Source organism: Martes martes, assembly GCF_963455335.1.
Source record: "Martes martes genome assembly, chromosome: 2".
NCBI classification, from domain to species: Eukaryota; Metazoa; Chordata; class Mammalia; order Carnivora; family Mustelidae; genus Martes; species Martes martes.
In genome coordinates this window covers 94,681,896-94,702,224 of record NC_137889.1, presented here as the reverse complement: position 1 = coordinate 94,702,224, position 20,329 = coordinate 94,681,896, and the positions used below count along the sequence as shown (strand labels likewise).

The 20,329-nt window shown below is 34.0% G+C and overlaps 1 protein-coding gene across 3 annotated transcripts in view; it reads right to left on the bottom strand.

The window, feature by feature from the left end:
• The window catches only part of GRID2 (glutamate ionotropic receptor delta type subunit 2), a gene marked incomplete at both ends in the record, with an annotated part of 1,466,807 nt that overhangs the window by 552,379 nt on the left and 894,099 nt on the right, over positions 1–20,329 (bottom strand). For all 3 annotated transcript variants that reach the window (XM_080796960.1, XM_080796959.1, XM_080796961.1), the window contains 2 exons: positions 1,494–1,667; positions 17,231–17,284. In XM_080796960.1, the coding sequence (XP_080653086.1) occupies positions 1,494–1,667; positions 17,231–17,284 (228 nt within the window). The remainder of the gene's footprint in view (positions 1–1,493; positions 1,668–17,230; positions 17,285–20,329) is intronic.

Here is a 20,329-nt window from a genome sequence, read left to right as displayed (position 1 = left end):
CATTAAAATTTAAACAGGCCTTGTTTAGGCTTCAGAGCGGCTTACTTTAACCATTGTCTTCTCCTTAATTACATTCAAATCAACAAATATTTATGAAGAAGCAAAACAGTGTGGTAGGTGTGATGGAGGAAACAAAGATAGACGAGTACTTCATGGGATTTTATGATACCAGATCTTGGAGGAGACCTAGTCTCAAAGAGACTAAAGCTAGTAAGGAACACAAAGTTCTGTGGTCAATGGTCCTGGTAAATACATGCTGCTCCTTACAATGGTGATAAATATGACGAAGTGGTTGAATAAATAGTAATTAATCTTTAAAAAATCCAAAACTGACTAAAGATAGGAAAAATGTGGAGATGTCTTTCAAAAGAAGTCATTTTACAAAATGACCTTATTTATCTGGTATTACTGGGGATGAACTAGTTCTCACAGGGGTGTATTTCCAAACTGTTCAAACTGAGCATCTCTAAGCACTAAAACATTTTTGATATTAAACATTTTGAAAGAATAGCTTTCTAAAATATATATTTTTTCTGACTTCTGAAATTGACCATGACTTTAATCTTTGTTGCTATCTCAGAGTTATTGTTTAAATACTAATATGTTAGCAGCATAGCACGATTATACCCTTAGGAGCTGTTTCATGACACAGAGTTGTTTTTATTGGAAAAGTCCTACACTGATAGGATATTTGAATTAGTATATCTGATTATTTTTTTCTGTCTCTTGCCTGCTAGAAAATGCTCCTTATGACTTTGGACTGTTGTCGATGTGCCTGCCTTGGTAACAACCCATTCAAACTGACATATTTAGATTTCCAGTGCAAAGGAAATAAAACTAAATAAAACAAAATCTGATAGCATTTTCCTTAAGAAAAAGAAAATAGGCTCTGGGTGAGTATTTAAAGGACATCCTTACGAGTAAACTGCAGGGACTTGCTGTTCTCTATTTTGCTGTTCAGAGATTTTATTTATTTACTTTGAAATTCTTTGTTGTATTCTGAATAGCAAAGCTTTCAGTTATATCCCACCTGATTTGGATAGGACTATATAGCACCATAGTATTTTTTGCATTTCTAAGTATTTTTTGATGAATATCTTCAAACTGGAGACTAATCTTTAAAAAGAGAATAAATGTCTATGTCCTTGTTATGCCAGAGAAGTCAAGCAAATTTAATAATTTGGAATTTGGCATTAGGAATGCCAATCACAAATTCCACCGTGGCAAATGCTATGTATCCACTTGCTGAGAAGGAAATAACATTTACTCGTTATATTTTTATTAAATGAGTATATATTTTGCTATAATGAGGTCAAGATCAACGATAGAAATTCTTAGCACTCCTGCATCAGACCTACTAAATTTCTAGAGGAAGAGAATAGTTCAGAAAATGCAAACATGTATCATTCTGAATCTATTACAACTCAAAGAGCTCTCTGTATAATTGGCCAATGAAGCACCTTGAGAGAAATACTGTAGCATTTAGAATATACCTCCATATTCTGAGCAAATGGATCCTTTGGATCACACAACGTTGAAGATATTCGATGGTTGCCACGGAAACATCGCTGACTTATGTTCTGGGGAACTGGAAATGTCTGCCGGATGATTGTTAACCTTCCAATTGACCTTCTTACAAGTTCCTGAACATCCACATCATTTATTTCCTATAAGATAAGAAATGGAATTATTAGAAATGCTTTAATACGGTAATAGAAACAGACAACTATTAATGAGTTGTTATTTGTAAATGTTAAGGAATTAGTGACTATAATGCATTTGCTTAGTGCTTAGGACACATCCAAATGAAAACAATAATACATGTTAATTAAAATGATCAGCTCATTTATAGGTGTTGTTTGTGCCTTATATTATATACATTAATGCCTAAATAATTATAAATGGAGCAACTGCCTTAAACCCACCTTATCTGTAGTAATTTTCTAATATACTATGTTGAACATTGGAAAAATATTTGTCTAAACATTGAAAAAGGTCATAAAATCAGTGGGTTTCAAGGTACTTTGAGTACCCAGAAGATAGTTGCAATGTAAGAGGAATATATATTGTTCTTAGCAATGAAAAATGGGGTTTTGTAATAAAGCAAGTAAAGAAACCAAGAAGACATTAAAAAAAAATGTTTCCCAATTATTTCTTAGAACTGGTATTAATTCATACATTTCTCTTGGTAAAGAACAGATTAAACAAAGTGTTCATAAAGATGGAACATTTTTTATTATACTATGTGAACCAGAATAGATGAATGAAAAAAACGCAATTTTCTTTATCCAAATTGATGTTATCTTGTGCATGAGTATTTGTCAAAGTCAAGGAACATATTTTCTACTTCCTTCCCCCCCAACTTCAGACTTAAATTTTAAGACTTGGCTCAATCATGGATGTAGAAATAATAAAAATGAAATAATATTTTTATATTATAACATCTGTTCTAACTGGAATTAGAATAGAAATGATGAGAATAAATGTTAGTTTTAAGGCAGTCTTTACTAAAGCAGTTTGTGCTTCATAGTGTCCATTTGGAGTGTTTTAAACCAACAAAGGCTTTGCAATTAACATATTATCGGTTTCAATAGATTCTTATGGCAGCAGAAATAAAAGATTTGACACAAGATAAATTTTGGACTGTGGTGAGCGTTTCTTGGCTTTGATCTGAAGAATTATTAACGAGTAATGAAAAAGAAAAAGATTATTTACAGGTGTAAATTGTCTTCTTTTCCTTTCTAGATTAATTACATATTATTCTTATTTAAAGCATATATTAGTTTTAAAATTCATTATTTTTTATCTTCACAAAATAGAGATTTTCTGGAAATAAAATAATACCTGTCAGCTGTATGCAGTATAATATTCTGGATTTCTGGTCAATTGATCCCCAATGTACCATAGGAAATGATTTTTCTCATTTAAAATGCTGTCTTTTTCCTTTAGTCTATGTCCTTTCACTAGCCCACCAGAAACACTATCTGGCAAAAAGGAGGTCACTTTTTAATTCTCTATTATCTATTTACAAAGCAGAATTAAACAGTATCTCATCAACTTCCATTTTAAGGCTGAAATTTAACCAGAAACCTTTTAAAAGTAACTAATATTGCTTTTCAGTGTCTTTACTTTTTTTATTTTTTTAATTCCATGTTGTGCAGATAGGAATTTTCATTTAAAAGACAGTGAGAGATTCTACCACCTTTTTCATAATGTTAACTAAGTCTTGTTATATATGTGATCTTTTGTTCTTTAGTAATACTAAGATACAGCAATATTTTGTCAAACAGCACCATTTCTACCTGCCCCACATATGATGAACTATAAATCAGCATGTTAGTATAAAAACTTATATTAAGTCTCTGCTTTATAGTTGACAAACATTAAGCACTTCACCTATTGTCTCATTTTCTACTAAAAACTGCATTCTGAATCAGATACTGTGATTCTTACTTTATAAATAAAGAACCAGAGAAATTCCAAGCTCTTCATTCAAAATATTCTTTATTCATAAATTCATGGTATGAATTTATAAATGTCATCAAAAGAAACACTCTCTAAAGTAATTATACAAGAAATCCACATTTCCTTATGGGAAATATTTAGATTAATATTCATGAATGATAGAAATTAGAACTATAAAGATATATTATTCTGATATTAAACACATTGATGATTCTATAAGGAATAATAAAGTAATCTATCATGAGCCAAAGTCTTTAAGTGGACTATTTTCAAGCCCACAAAAAGGGATGATTTTGAAAGCTGAAGTTCTCAGGTGTCTAAGCAACTAAGCTATATCTGAGGAAATGTCAATTTAAATTGAATATATTTTGCCTATTATTATTTGGGAAAGGGAAAAGGAAGTAATTTTCTGGGAGGAAAGAATCTGCCATTCTGAATGAAGTTAACAGACAGTCTGTCTCAAAAAATTCACTTGCAGTTTTAGTTTTGACACCTGATCTCAAAAATAGTTTGATAGCGATATGAAAACTTGATTAGGCAGCTATTTTATATTTACAGAACTTTATTTCTACATTTCAAAAGGTGCATTTCAAGAGAGGCAGATGTAATGCTATGTAAACACTGAAAGTCAAATGAATATTTACTCTATTTTAAAGATACTCTTTTAAATGAAAAAAAAATCCATAAATAAACTACTATAATAAAATATGAAGCTATTGTATAATCTATTAGAATCTACATTGTTCTAAGACTCTGAACTTTAAAAAATGTGCAAATCATCAGATTTTTTAAAAATCTAGAACCAGTTCAAACACTCATTCTCTCAAGCCTCCAGTACCACAAAATTATGCTAATCTCTATAAAGATATACAGAAATTTTCTGACTTTTAAAGAATTTAAAGAGGTTGAATAACAAAATTGTTTGTTCTTTCTGTATTCTCTATATGAATGAGTATATTTCTGAATTAAGAATTAATAATGTAATAAAAGTGAAAAAATATGTTTTATTATATCTAACATGTATATATACACATACACATATATATACACAGGTATATGTATATATATATGTACACTTCTTTAGGAATAAGGCATACAGTCTTTTTTTCCCAAAAAATAACTTACACAGGTAATAAAAAATTATTAATAGTCAAGTTAAAATATTCCTATTCCGTTTGCTGTAATAGTTTAGTACAAGGTGAACCCTGAACTGTGTAAGAGAGAAGAAGAGGAAAGCTAAAACTTTGTTACAACTCCATCCAGAAACAACCACTTCCCAGAACAAATCTTTTAGGAGAATTCAATCACTCCCAAATCTTTGTGGTGTATCAGCATAGGTTTAAAATAATGAATTCCAGGGAAGGAAAGACTCTCAAAATCCATTAGATCAGATGCCCATCTCTACTGTATAAACTATTTTGGAAGAGATTCCCTTCTTTTCTCTTTTTTTCCCCTTTTTTTAAATCTCAGCATCTAATAAAGTTTCTGTCTCATCATAGGTATTTGCTAAATGTTCATAAATTTAAAAATGAACGAACAAATGAAGTAATGGCAGGACTTCACCAAACTACCTCCTAAAGATAGATACCTGAAATTTTAAGTGTGGAAACTGGGATGCTTTCATAACTTCAACACTATCAAATAAGCCAGATTTTAGTAATGCCATTAAGCAGTGTACCAAGTGGCGTAGTTTGAAAAGATTATATTTTCTGTTGTTGCTTTTGCTGATGTTTATATTCTTCATGCTTTAGCAAAGATGATCCTTTCATGCTTCCACAAAGTTTAATATTAACGTGAAATAATTACACAAACATAATGTTGAAATATGGAGCAAAACCAACTGTAGGCTATATACCAGCAGGAAATGTAGCAGAATGGTAACTTTCTGCTTGAGAGATTAGTAGTGAGCAGTTCAATTAATCACTAAACTAGGAAAAATGAACAACATCCTTTACACATATAGGCTTTTTAAATCTAAACAACAACTTCTTTTTAACTGCAATACTGAATTGCAGCAATTACCTTAAATTATTTAAACAAGAAGTCAGGACACCAAAGGTCGGGTTCAATGTTATCAAAGGATAGAGGGTGCTTATAGCATGATGTTTCCTGCATCTCTAGACAATGCATATCTTTCTATCTGAATTTCTAACTTTTGTAAAACTTAAATAAAGTGTGAGGCCATCTGTTTCATGACCCTAGGGGGATGACAATACTTATATGGAAAGGCTGTTCTGAGCTAGAGTCACTGATTGCAGGGAGAAGATAAATACCATTACCAACTACTAACATATGATTGATTATACCATATGAGGTAACACAGCCTCTCATTATTATAGCACACTTATTGCAAATGAAAAAAATATATTGTTTTCAAGTTCGTACATCAATTTGTATCATGATGCACAGTGCCAGCTTTGATTTATAGTACCTCTTTAAGAAACTATTGGTGCAATAGATTAAATAAATGTTTGCAACCCATTTTAAAATTAGCAACAAAATAGTAGCTATGCAAACCAAACTAGACAGATTCATGTTTTCCACATTCAGTCAAATGGGCATTTGCATAGTTAGATTTTTGCTGTTGTTGTTACTACTTCTAGAGTTTGTTAACTTCTTAGCAAATTTGAGAAATAGATGTTTCTTCTTTTATGGAAACTAGGATAAATTTAATTCATTCATTATAAATTTGTATAAGCAACTGATAAACAAAGTAAAAGTACTAAGAGTTAAGTCTCCAAAGGCATATTTTGTATCTCAGAGAAAATGAGGTAACTAAATGGAATCACTTAGAAGAATGTTGACTGCAGATATATGGATAATGATGATTTTTCCTAGGAATGAAAATACAGGAAACATGTTTGAACCTAGTTTAGGTAAAAATAATAACAGATATAAACTGTGGGCTGTGAACATCAGATTTTTCAGAAGTTAGGTGGTATTGACCTGCCCCAAAGAAATGACAGCTCTGTTCAAGGACTAGTAAGAAGGGCTGCATGTAAAAAGGACACAAGAGTTTCAGTAATGGTAAAGGTGAAGTTATAAAGTTATGACAGCTTCCGGTAGAAAATCCAAGTATGAAGGAGGAAAAACAGAATTGTGGTCTTCCATTCGCTTAACATTTAGTGATTGATTTGCTGGTTAAATTGCTTTGTTTGTGTGGATGTTTTATTTGCAAAATAGTGGTCCAACTTGCCGAACATACATTTAAAGACATTTTCCTTCTAATATTTTATGAAATAAACTTAAATGTAAGTTTAAAAAGAGTCTTAATGTTTATGAAATCTATACTAAAATAGAAAGTGTTATTATTTCCTTAATATTTTTGTCACTAATGAAATACACCCTAGTCTCCTCAGACTTCCTCTGTATGATATGAAGGAGTGATTTCTCCCATAGCACTAATAGACACAGAAGCAGTAGATAGATGACTCTTGGTGTTCCAGAAGCTCTATGTGGGTCCACACTTTTAAGATTCATGCATGTTGTTAGAAGTTTAATTGTTGGATATGGAAAAAAAAATAATTAATGGGTCCCCTATGTAATATTATCAAAGAAGAGAAGGGAATGGACATTTTAGTTTAATGATTCTAAGTATTAATTGGTTTAATTAATCCTTAATCAACCAGTACTAAAAGATTGGGATCATTCTCTGCATATTTTCAGACCACAATGCTCTGAAGCTAGAACTCAATCACAAGAGGAAAGTTGGGAAAAACTCAAATACACGGAGGCTAAAGAGCATCTTACTAAAGAATGAATGGGTCAACTAGGAAATTAAGAATTGAAAAAAACTCATGGAAAAAATGAAAATGAAAACACAAATGTTCAAAATATTTGGGACACAGCAAAGGCAGTCCTGAGAAGAAAGTATATAGTGATACAAGCCTTTCTCAAGAAACAAGAAAGGTCTCAAGTACACAACCTAACCCTATACCTAAAGGAGCTGGAGAAAGAACAGCAAAGAAAGCCTAGACCCACCAGGAGAAGAGAAATCATAAAGATCAGAGCAGAAATTAATGAAATAGGAACCAAAAAAACAGTAGAACAAATCAATGAAACTAGGAGCTGGTTCTTTGAAAGAATTAATAATTGATAACCCCCTGGCCAGACTTATCAGAAAGAAAGGAGAAAGGGCCCAAATAAATAAAATCATGAATGAAAGAGGAGAGATCACAACCAACACCAAATGCAAACAATTATAAGAACATATTATGAGCAACTATATGCCAGCAAATTTGACAATCTGGAAGAAATGCATGCATTCCCAGAGACATATAAACTACCACAGCTGAACCAGGAAGAAATAAAACCTGAACAGAACCATAACCACTGAGGAGATTGAAGCACTCATCAAAAATTCCCCAACAAAGAAGAGCCCAGGGCCAGACAGCTTCCCAGGGGAATTCTATCAAATATTTAAAGAAGAATTAATACCTATTCTCCCGAAACTGCTCCAAAAAATAGATATGGAAGGAGAACTTCCAAACTCATTTCATGAGGCCAGCATTACCTTCATCACAAAACCAGACAAAGACCCCATCAAAGAGAAGAATTACAGACCAATATCCTTGATGAACACGGATGCGAAAATTCCCACCAAAATACTACCCAATAGGATTAAACAGTACATTAAAAGGATTATTCACCACAACCAAGTGAGATTTATTCCTGGGCTGCAAGGTTGGTTCAACATCCACAAATAAATTAATATGATAGAGTACATTAATAAAAGAAAGAATAAAAACCATATAAAACTCTCAATAGATGCTGAAAAAGCATTTGACAAAGTACAGCATCATTTCTTGATCAAAACTCTTTACAGTGTAGGCATAGAGGGTACATACTTCAAAATCATCAAAGCCATCTATGAAAAACCCACAGCAAATATCATTCTTAATGGGGAAAAACTGAGAAGTTTTCCCCTAAGGTCAGGAACATGGCAGGGATACCAATTATCACCACTGCTCTTCAACATATTACTAGAAGTCCTAGCCTCGGCAATCAGACAACAAAAAGAAATAAAAGGCAACTGAATCAGCAAAGAAAAAGTCAAACTCTCACTCTTTGCAGATAATATGATACTTTATGTGGAAAACCCAAAAGACTCCATTCCAAAACTGCCAGAACTCATACCGGAATTCAGTAGTCAGGATATAAAATCAATTCACGGAAATCAGTTGCATTTCTATACACCAACAGCAAGACAGAAGAAAGAGAAATTAAGGAGTTGATCCCATTTATAAATGCATCCAAAACCATAAGATACCTAAGAATAAACCTAACTAAAGATACAAAGAATCTGTACTCAGAAAACTATAAAGTACTCATGAAAGAAATTGAGGAAGGCACAAAGAAATGGAAAAATATTCCATGCTCATGGATTGGAAGAACAAATATTATGAAAATGTCTATGCTCCCTAAAGCAATCTACACATTTAATGCAATTCCTATCAAAATACAATCAATTTTTTTCAAATAAATAGAACAAATAATTCTAAAACTTATATGGAACCAAAAAAGACCCCGAATAGCCAGAGGAATGTTGAAAAAGAAAGTCAGTATTGGTGGCCTCACAATTCCAGACTTTAAGCTCTATTACAAAGCTGTAATCATGAAGACAGTATGGTACTGGTACAAAAACAGACACATAGATCAATGGAACAAAATAGAGAGCCCAGAAATGGACCCTCAACTCCATGGTCAACTAGCCTTTGACAAAGCAGGAAAGAATGTCCAATGGAAAAAAGATAGCATCTTCAACAAATGGTGTTGGAAAAATTGGACAGCCACATGCAGAAGGATGAAACTGGACAATTTCCTTATACCACACACAAAAGTAGACTAACATGAATGAAAGACCTCAGTGTGTGACAGAAACCTCTCAAAATCCTTGAGGAGAACACAGGAAGCAACGTCCTTGACCTCAGCCACAGCAACTTCTTCCTAGAAACATCACCAAAGGCAAGGGAGGCAAGGGAGGCAAGGGAAGCAAGGGCAAAAATGAACTATTGGGACTTCATCAAGATCAAAAGCTTTTGCACAGCAAAGGGAACAGTCAACAAAACCAAAAGACAACTTACAGAATGGGAGAAGATATTTAAAAATGACATATCAGATAAAGGGCTAGTATCCAAAATCTATAAAGAACTTATCAAACTCAATACCCAAAGAACAAATAATCCAATCAAGAAATGGGCAGAGGACATGGACAGATAGTTCTGCAAAGAAGACATCCAGATGGCCAACAGATACATGAAAAAGTGCTGCACATCACTCGGCATCAGGGAAATACAACTCAAAACCACAATGAGATACCACCTCTCACCAGTCAGAATGGCTAAAATTAACAAGTCAGGAAATGACAGATGCTGGCGAGGATGCAGAGAAAGGGGAACCCTCCTACACTGTTGGTGGGAACGCAAACTGGTGCAGCCACTCTGGAAAACAGCATGGAGGTTCCTCAAAAAGTTGAAAATAGAGCTACCCTATGACCCACCAATCGCACTACTAGGTACTTATCCTAAAGATACAAATGTAGTGATCCAAAGGGGCACATGCACCTGAATGGTATAGCAGCAATGTCCACAACAGCCAAACTAAGGAAAGAACCTAGATGTCCATCAACAGATGAATGGATAAAGAAGATGTGGTATATATATACAATGGAATACTATGCAGCCATCCAAAGAAATGAAACTTTGCCATTTGCAATGATGTGGATGGAACTAGAGGGTATTATACTGAGAGAAATAAATCAATCAGAGAAAGACAACTATCATATGATCTCTCTGATATGAGGAATTTGAGAGGCAGGGAGGGGGATTGTGGGGCAGAGGGAAGGAAAAAATGAAACAAGATGGGATCTGGAGGGAGACAAACCATAATAGACTCTTAATCTCACAAAACAACTGAGGGTTGTTGGGGGGTGGGGGATTGGGATAGGGTTGTTGGGTTATGGACATTGGGGAGGGTATGTGCTATGGTGAGTGCTGTGAAATATGTAAGCCTGATGATTCACAGACCTGTACCCCTGGGGCAAATAATATATTATATTTTAATAAATATAATTTTAAAAATAGGATTGTGCTATCTGCAACAACATAGATGAACCTAGAGGGTATTTGCTAAGTGAAATATGTAGACTGATAAAGACCATATAATTTCACTCAAATGTGGCATCTAAAAACAAAACAAACATCAAATGAATAAGCAAACAAATAAAAGGCAGTATCAGACCTATAGAGAAGAAACTAATGGTTGCCAGAGAGATGGGGGTTGGGGAGATGGGCAAAATGGGTGAAGGAGAGAGGAAGGTGCAGATTTCTAGTTATGGAATGGATAAGTCATGAGATTAAAAGGGACACTATAAGAAATATAGTCAATGATATTATAACAGTGCTGTAAGATAACAAAAGATAGCTAAACTTGCGTAACATATTTGTTGAATCACTATATCATACACCTGAAACTAATGCAATACTGTGCATCAACTAAGTTTAAATGAAAACATAAATAGATAAATAAATTAATTAATAGGTAGTATAGGAATATTCTGAATTCACCTTCTCACTTGGACACATTGAATCAACAGCTGCATATGGAACAATCCCTTCTGAAAAATTACTGGAAATCAGCTGAGCAGTTACCCCACAACAAAAAATTAAAGAGCTATATCAATACGGGTAGGAGAGGCAGAGAAGTGTTCTTGCCAAAAAGCCCACCCCCAGCATAGTGACACACAGTTGAGATGGATCTCACAAATACAGAGCTTCTCTCTGATAAGCAAGGGGTCTATGGCCCACCTCAGGCATCCCAAACCTTAGGACCTACAATGGAGAGATAAGCCCCCAAAGTGTCTGGCTTTGGAAACTAATGGGGCTTACATCTAGGAGCCCCAAAGGGCTGTAGGGAACTGAGTTTCCATTTTTAAAGGGTGTACACACACACTCATTCACCTCAGGACCAAGTGCAAAAGCGGCAGTTTGAAAATCACCTAGAGTATATTTGAAAGAAATTCATTTGCTAATCTTAATTTATCTGCCAGAAGGGCAGGGACCTGTTGGCCTCTCTCTGGAGATGAAGGTGCTGGTGGCCACCATTTTTGCACTGTCACTCTTCCTTGCTAGTGCTGTCAGGTGTGTCTCAGCCCTGCACTCTCCTGTGGTCCCACTAAAGCCGGCAGGCATGCCTTAGCCTCACATTAACCTGTGACCCTGTTAAAACCAGCAAACACACATAGTCCACACACGAGACACCCTCTGAGCAGTTGGCTCTGAAGTCCAGGGGCGTTGCATTCCTGGGCCCCATGGGACTGAAACAATCAAAGAGACAGTTCTTGGCAGGTTACCATCCCCAGGTCATAGCACAGAGAATAGACTGAAATACCTACATTTTCCTGTGAAGAAAGCCTATTTTACTTGTCCTGGAATTTTAGTCCGAGAGACAGGTTTCAGGATTGCCACATACACAGAGGCTACGTGGGCCAGATGTTGCCATCTTTGTGCTCTCCCTTGCTTCACTACAGCTTGTCAGTACCTTCAAGAAAGAAGCTTATACATTTGTCTGAAACCCCAAATTTTACAACTGTCAGCAAGGGAGCCCCTCTACATGGACTGGTCTGGATGCCAGCAGGGCTTACAATTGTGGTCCTACAGAACTGTATGTATTTTCATCCTTTAAAAATTGGTGCCTGAGCATCTGGCTTCGAATCAGCATGAAACTAGGTGATAATTGGGATCCCTCCCTTTGGAACATGGCAGGATTTGGCACAACTTTAACAACTGGGACTGATGAAGAAAAATCAGGTTGCTTAGACAATCACAAAGGTTCCACGGGCAACTAAGAACTAGGGCAGAGTTGAATGAAGGTTCATCTTCTACACGAATCCACTCATGCAAGACTGGGAGAGAAAGCTATACAATACATAGTAACAGACATAGTCAAGCAAAATGAAGAAACAGAAGAATATATTCCAAACAAAAGAATATCACAAAACCCCAGAAAAAAACCTTAATGAAACAGAGATATTTAATTTATTTGATAAAGAGTTCAAAGTGATGGTCATAAAGATGCTCACCAAACTCAGGAGAAGATAAATAAAAACTGAGAACTTCAAAGAGAGATAAAAAATATAAGAAAATACCAACAGAAGTCATAGAGCTGAAGAACACAATAATTCAACTGAAGAATACACTGGAAAGCTTCAACAGCACACTAGATGAAGCAGAAGAAAGGATCAGTTATCTTGAAGATAAGGCAGTAGAACTCATGCAGTCAGAGCAGCAAAAAGAGAACTAATTAAAAACCAAAGATAACTTAAGGAACCTATGAAACAAAATCAAACTGAACAAATTTGCATCAGAGAAGACCCAAAAGGAGAAGGGGTGAGAAAGGGACAAAAAAACTTATTTGAAGAAATAATGGCTGAAAACTTCCCTAACCTGGGGCAGGAAATACACATTCAGATCCAATTAGTCCAGAAAGTGAAAAAAGAAGAGGAACCCAAAGACAACCACACCAAGACAACTTATAATTAAATTTCAAAACATAAAGCTAATAAGAGAATCTTAAAAAAAAAAAAAAAAGAGAGAAAAAGAACTTGTTACATATAAGGGAATGAACAAATGAAAATGGAACTGTAACATACCAAAATCTATGGGTTGCTGCAAAAACAGAAGGAGAAATTAAGAAAACAATCCCACTCACAACTGCTTAAAAAGAATGAAATATCGAGAAACAAATTTAACTGTGGAAGTGAAAGACCTGTATACTCCAAACTATAAGATATGGAAAACATAAATTGAAGAAGCACAACTAAATGAAAATGTATTTCATGCTGATGTAGTGGAAGAATTAATATTGTTAAAATGTCCATATTACCCAAGGCAATCTATAAAATCCTTGCAATCCCTATCAAAATCCCAATGGCATTTTCACATAAATAGAACAAACAGTCCTAAAATTTGTATGGAAACACAAAGGATCCTGAATAGCCAAAACAACCTTGAAAAAGAAGAACAAACTTAGAGACATCATACTCTCCGATTTCAAACTATATTCCAAAGCAACAGTAGTCAAAACGATATGGTACTTGCATAAAAACAGACACATAGATCAGTGGAACACATTAGATAGCCCAGAAAGAAACCCAGGCATTTATGGTCAGTCAGTTAATTTAGAACAAAGAGCCAAGAGTATACAACAGACAAGACAGTCCAAAATAAATGGTGTTGGGAAAATCGGACAGCCATACAAAAGAATGAAATTAGAGTCTTATACCATGCACAAGAATTAACTTAAAATGGGTTAAAGATTTGAATGTAAGACCTAAAACCATTAAGCTCCTATAAGAAAACAAGTTGGAAAGCTTTTATTTTTTTTTCAGTTTTTTTAAACTACTTAAGAAAAAATGTTTATTATAAAATTTTGAAAATATATAAAAGTAGAGGGAAATAATGAGCCCCATACATCTATCTTTCAGCTTAGAAACTACCTATATTCTTTTTTGTTTTTGTTTTTGTTTTATTTTATTAACATATAATGTATTATTTGCCCCAACATGTCTGTGAATCATCAGTCTTACACCATTCACCATAGCACATACCCTCTCCAATGTCCATAACCCAACCACCCTATCCCTCCCCCCAAACCCCCCAGTAGCTGTCAGTTTTTTTTCTGAGATTGAGTCTCTTATGGTTTTTCTCCCTCCCCAATCCCATCTTGTTTCATTTATATATACAAAGGAATACTATGCAGCCATCAAAAACCTGAAATTTTGCCATTTGCATTGATGTGGGTGGAATTAGAAGGTATTGTGTTAAGTGAAATAAGTCAATCAGAGAAAGCAATTACCATATGATCTCTCTGATACGAGGAATTTGAGAGGCAAGGCTGGGGCTCGTGGGGGGAAGGGAGGGAAAAAAGGGTGGCAAGCTTTCAGATATAAGTCTTGGCCATGACTTTGTATTTGACTCCAAGGCTAGGGCAACAAAATCAAAAAATTAAGAAATTAGGACTACTTCAAACTAAAAACAAAAACAAAGCAAACAAAACTTCTGCACAGTGAAGGAAACCATCAACAAAATGAAAAAGCAACCTTTTGAATGGGAGGAGGTATTTGCAAATCATATATCTAATAAGGGGTTAATATCCAAAATATGTAAAGAGGGACACCTGTGTAGCTCAGTCAGTTAAGTGTTGGACTCTTGTTTTCGGCTGGGGTCATGATCTCATGGGTTGTGAGATGGAACCCTGTTGCCAGTCTCTGCACTCAATGGGGAGTCTGCTTGAAGATACTCTCCCTCTGCTCCTCCCCCTAGTCGTGTGCCCCCACCAAAGTAAATACATGAATCATATATATATATATATTTTTTAAATATAAATATATATATAGAACTTGAACATCTCAATTCCAAAAAACGAATCTGAAAATGGGCAGAGGATCTAAACAAACTTTTTTTCACAGTAGACATAAAGATGGCCAACAAGCACACAAAAAGATGCTCCATATCACTAATCATCAATGAAAGGCAAATCAAAATCACCTCTGTCACCTCACACCTGTTAGAATAGATATTATCAAAAAGATAAGAAATAATAAGAATTGGGAGGATATGGAGAAAAGGGAAATTTTGTGCAGTGTTGGTAGGAATATATACTGGTACAGCCCCTATGAAAAACAGTATGTTGTTTCCTCAAAAAATTAAAAAAAAAATACCATATGATCCAGCAATTCCATTTTTGGATATTTATTAAAAGAAAACAAAAACACTAATTTGAAAAGATATAAGCACCACCCCGTTTTATTACAGCATTGCTTACAGTAATCATAATATAGAAGCAACCTAAGTGTCCATCAATGGATAAATGGACACATACACACACAGAGACACACACATACAGAATGGAATTCTACTCAGCTTTAAAAGATAATGAAATCTTGCATTCTCAACAACATGAATAAACCATAAGGGTATTACACTAAATGAAACTCAGAGAAAGACAAATACCTTATGACTTCACTCACATGTGAAATCTTAAAAATAAAAAAAAAAAAATGAAAAAGCAAAACTGAGTAAAACTAATAGATACAGAGAACATATTGGTGGGAGCCAGAGGAGAGGAGGATTAGGATGGGGTAATGGGTAATGGGGATTAAGAAATACAAACTTCAGGGGTGCCTGGCTGGCTCAGTTGGTTAGTATCTGCCTGTGGTTCAGGTCATGATCCCAGGGTCATGGGATCAAGCCCTGTGTCAGGGTCCCTGCTCAGTGGGGAACCTGCTTCTCCCTCTTCTCCCCACTCATTCTCCCTGTTACTATTTCTGTCTCTCTCTCAAATAATTTTTTTTTTAAAGGAAAAGAAATACAAACTTCTAGCTATAAAATAAATAATTCATGGAGACATAATATATAGCATGGTGACTATAGTCAGTAAAATCATATTGCATATTTGAAAGCTGATATGAGAGCAAATCTTAAAAGTTCTCTTTACAAGAAAAAAAGATTAGCTTTGTATGGTTATATATGGTAACTAATTGTGGTAGTCATTTTAAGTGTATGCATATATATATATGTATACATTTATATATACAAATTTATATATATCTAAATTCACATTTATATAATCTTTGTGTTATATACCTAAAACTAATATGATGCAATATGTTAATTATTGTTAAAAAAAAAAAAAGAATGGTGCCAAAATTCTACCAATGTGTAGAAGACACAACTTGAAACTTTGAATTATTTTTATTTTTCTGTGTAAAATCATTTACCCTCTATGAATTTCATTCCCTCATTGCTTCATAGAATAATGTTTAGTATTCAACACATTAACATGTGGGAAACTGATCTGTGGACTTTAGTGTAATATAATCATTACCATAGTACCATTTTTGAGTGTCATTTGTCAGCATATGTTAAGAGTATAAGATAAGATCTCACTTAATTTTTATAATGAGCTTATAAAGTAAATGTTATTATACTTACTGTACAAATGACACAGGGTGATTATATTATATATCCATAGTAACACAGCTAACAGATAAATAGTGCATTCTTTTTATTCATAAGTAATAGATATGACATGAATACCAAGACTTGTTGAGGACAAATTCATGTGATCTCATTATTTGTCCATGACTGATCTGCTTATTATCCTTTCCAATTCCTACTGGTAGGTGCCAATGGAACGATTTATCTCACAGAGTTCTTATGTTGTAATGTATTTTTAATCTTTGTATTGTTTTTACAAAAATCAATAAACTTTCATAAGGCATTTGACAACTTGGTAGATTTTAAAATAGTTGTATTTCATCATGAAAAGAAAAAAATATCTATTTTTTATTCATATTCACATGCTGAACTATTTAAACCTCGTCTAAGGAGGGTGGATATAAAAGTTCTAGAAACAACATTAAAATATAAATGGAATACAAGTACTCCACTGGGAGGAATTCACTTTGCTTACAAAGAAGAACTGTACTTTGTATAAAGATGATTTCCCGAAGCAGTCAGTGTATGCCAGCAGAAAAGACTAAAAGATACTCAGTGGGAAGATGATCTCCATTTATCTTATTCATACAAAGCCATTTATAATTTTTTAAAACTCCTTATTCTATTTTTAGTTAGCATCCAGTCAGGAAGCTCAAAGTTTACTTTGTGTTCTATTTCCTCTTGGGATTCCAAGGCCATAGGAAATGCTGTGACTCACTGTATGAAAACAGGACCCAAAGTTGACAATAAGGTTTAGTTGGTGTTACCTCATTTATAATGATCCAGTGACAGTCAAAAGCAACCAAATTAGTCTCCACAACCTAGAACAGAAAACAAACCAGCTATCAGTCAGCATTAATAGTGAAAAACAAACCAAACCAAATGAATATACTTGCAAATGGCAGAGAAAAACAAAAACAAAAACAAAAACAAAACCCATATCACATGTTAGAAAGATCTTTGTTATTAAATTAAAGATGTAAAACTGTTAGCCGAACACCACAGAAGCTTTTGTGTTCAAGATGCACTGTAGACTTGCTAATTAAGTTTGAAAATAAAATTCATCACAAGCCTAGAAAAATAGGTTTCAACTGAAAAAATAAATAATACCACATAGTGATTTAACTGGTAGTTCAAATCACATTTCCTATTTCAAGTAAAGTTCGGTGGCTTTCTATTCTATTTCTACAGTCTGGCTCTAACATTCTTATCTTCTGCTATTTCCCTTTGTAAATGCTTTTTATTTATTTTCTTAAAGCAAACTGCTCTGTGTTCTGAAACACTTTGTGCTGTGTTCTCTAAGGAGATCCAATTGTAAAATTGTCTGAATGTAAAAACTAAAAGCAATAAAGATTATATTAACATTAAGTTGTGGGTGGATAACTTCAGTAGCTTTTAGCTTGCTAATTACATAAACACAACTTATGCAAAAGGAAAAACAAACAATATATAGGTCGCAATCTTGACTGACTGACTTTGAATAAATTGATTCTAAATGATTCTTGGCTTGAGCTAAAAAACGTAAGCTTGGTCGCACACAAGTGTGTGTGTGGGGGGTGTGGGGGGGGACACAGTATGTTAGAGGTAGCTTTTGTATTGCTTTCCATTCTAACCAATCTTATACATATTTTAAGATATGTTTTTATGATTCATGCCATGGGGCATACAGGCATATAACAGGTGACACTATTTTATAAAAGATTATTCTCATATTTTCAGCAATAATGCCCACAGATTGGGTTTTAAATGAAGATGCTTTCTAATAACTATCAAGGAGTTGTTATAATACGGTGATTGTTTTGCTGGTTTTTCTTTTTCCAACTGAGAAATGACTATTGAAAGATGCACTGAATCATGAGAATTCCAACTGGAAATATATTTCTTGTATGACTCAATGTTTTCTGAAAGGATGTAGTTATTTTCAGTATTTTTTTCCTTTTAATTTTGGTATAAATTTTGTACTATTTCAGTATGTATCACATCGGTCCCTATGAATTTATTGAAGTATATAGATAATACATTATCATACAAGTGAAGATGCTATTTATTTTTAAGTTATATCATTATTATCATCATTTTTTGAAATACATATATTTTCCATTTATATGCAAAATAATGTAGAAAATATGACTCTGGCAGTTTTCAGTTTTAGAAATCACTTTATACCATTAAGGCCAGCACTTATTTCTAATTTTGTGATTATATTTCTTTAATCATCTTAGACAAATCAATCATTAATTTATTAGCAATAAAAAGTGTTAGAAAATAAGCAGGGACTCTAAGAATTTAAAGAAATACAAACCAGAGATTCTGATATGAAGAAAATAGTTCTCCAGTTAAATAGAGTGAAATATATTTTTTCTAAAAGCCCATGACTTAAAAAAATGACCGAAATACGGTAATAGCTAGAAGTCAAAGAGAAATGAAAGCCAAAATATAGATTGAAAGAACCTACTGAAACAACATCAGCAGTAGAGTGAGGAGATGGCTCAGTTTAGCTTAAATTGTCTTCATGTCGATAATCTGTACCATTTGGACAGATTAGGCAACATCTGGGCTCTTAGAACCCTTCATTAACCTGTGGACCTTCTTAAATGAGAAGCTGTCTTGTACAACAGCACTTATGAAAGAGGTAGAAGGTAAAGGTTGCAGTGGTAACTTACTGATAATTTGTCTGGACCATTTTCCTATTCATTTTTCACACTCTGACCTGAAACAAACTTTCAGGCAAAAGCATGGCACAGCGTAGAAGTACAGGCTCAGTCTCGCGTTTCCGTAGAGGAGAAAGGTGAGTATCTCGTCTAAGGCCATGGTTCTATTAATTCTACCACCCTCCTTTGCTTAGGGTCAGCAGGGAGATTATCTTCTTTCACTCCTGTCTTTAATTTCACTCATGAGTATGATACATAAGCCATTTCAAAGTATCAATTTGAAACAAGGAAAGAGATTATTAGCATATTACTGCAGATAAGGAAATAAATCATTTACTACAACAGCTTAAATTCTTGGAACAGACCCTATTCCTCTCCTACTACCTGATGTGGTACTGTGCTAACCCAGAAATAAACCTCTTGACACATTACATTTTGGGTCTCCCTGTTAGAGTAATTTAGCCTATTTTATCTAATGTAATGCATTTTTATTAATCTTAGCTATGCACCTTTTTCTAACCTTAATAAATTTTAATAAATAGCTCATTAGAGTAATTTTAAATCCTGTGATTTTATAAAGGCATGGTTTCAAGACCATGCAATATTTGTTGGCCTTTTCACAAATGTCGAATATTCAGGCCTTTTTTCATGAACCCAGTATTCTTTGGGGAAGGAAAACAAATTATGCCAGAAAGGTACTTAAGAAGGAAAAGGTAATATGTCTGTCCCTTTTATTACATACCAAAATAGGTGTACACAACTCAAATCCATGTAGTAAGGTGGCACCCTGTTATAAAGAAACTCTGAAGCTTTTCTATTGGTATGTTGTACACAAAATGCTAATGCTCCCATTCGTCATCTGAGGAGGAATATACTTTCCTTAGGTTTATGTTAACAACTTTATGCATAAACAATGAGCTGGCATGAGTTATCTGATTTTTTTCATAACTGAGTGTCACTAAAAGTAAGTGATACGAAAAAGCTACCAATTAAAATGGTAACTGATATCTGGAAATGGAAGAAGCATTTACAAGGGGGCAGAAAAGATGACAGGCACTTCAATAACCTAGACTTTGGAAACCTGGTAGGCTTTGAGTTCTTTCACTTAAATGACCAGAATAGATATATTGTACAGATAAAAATAAAATATATTACTATACCTATACTAGCATATAGCATGTGAGTTTGTATATATATGCATCTCCTTCAGAAAAG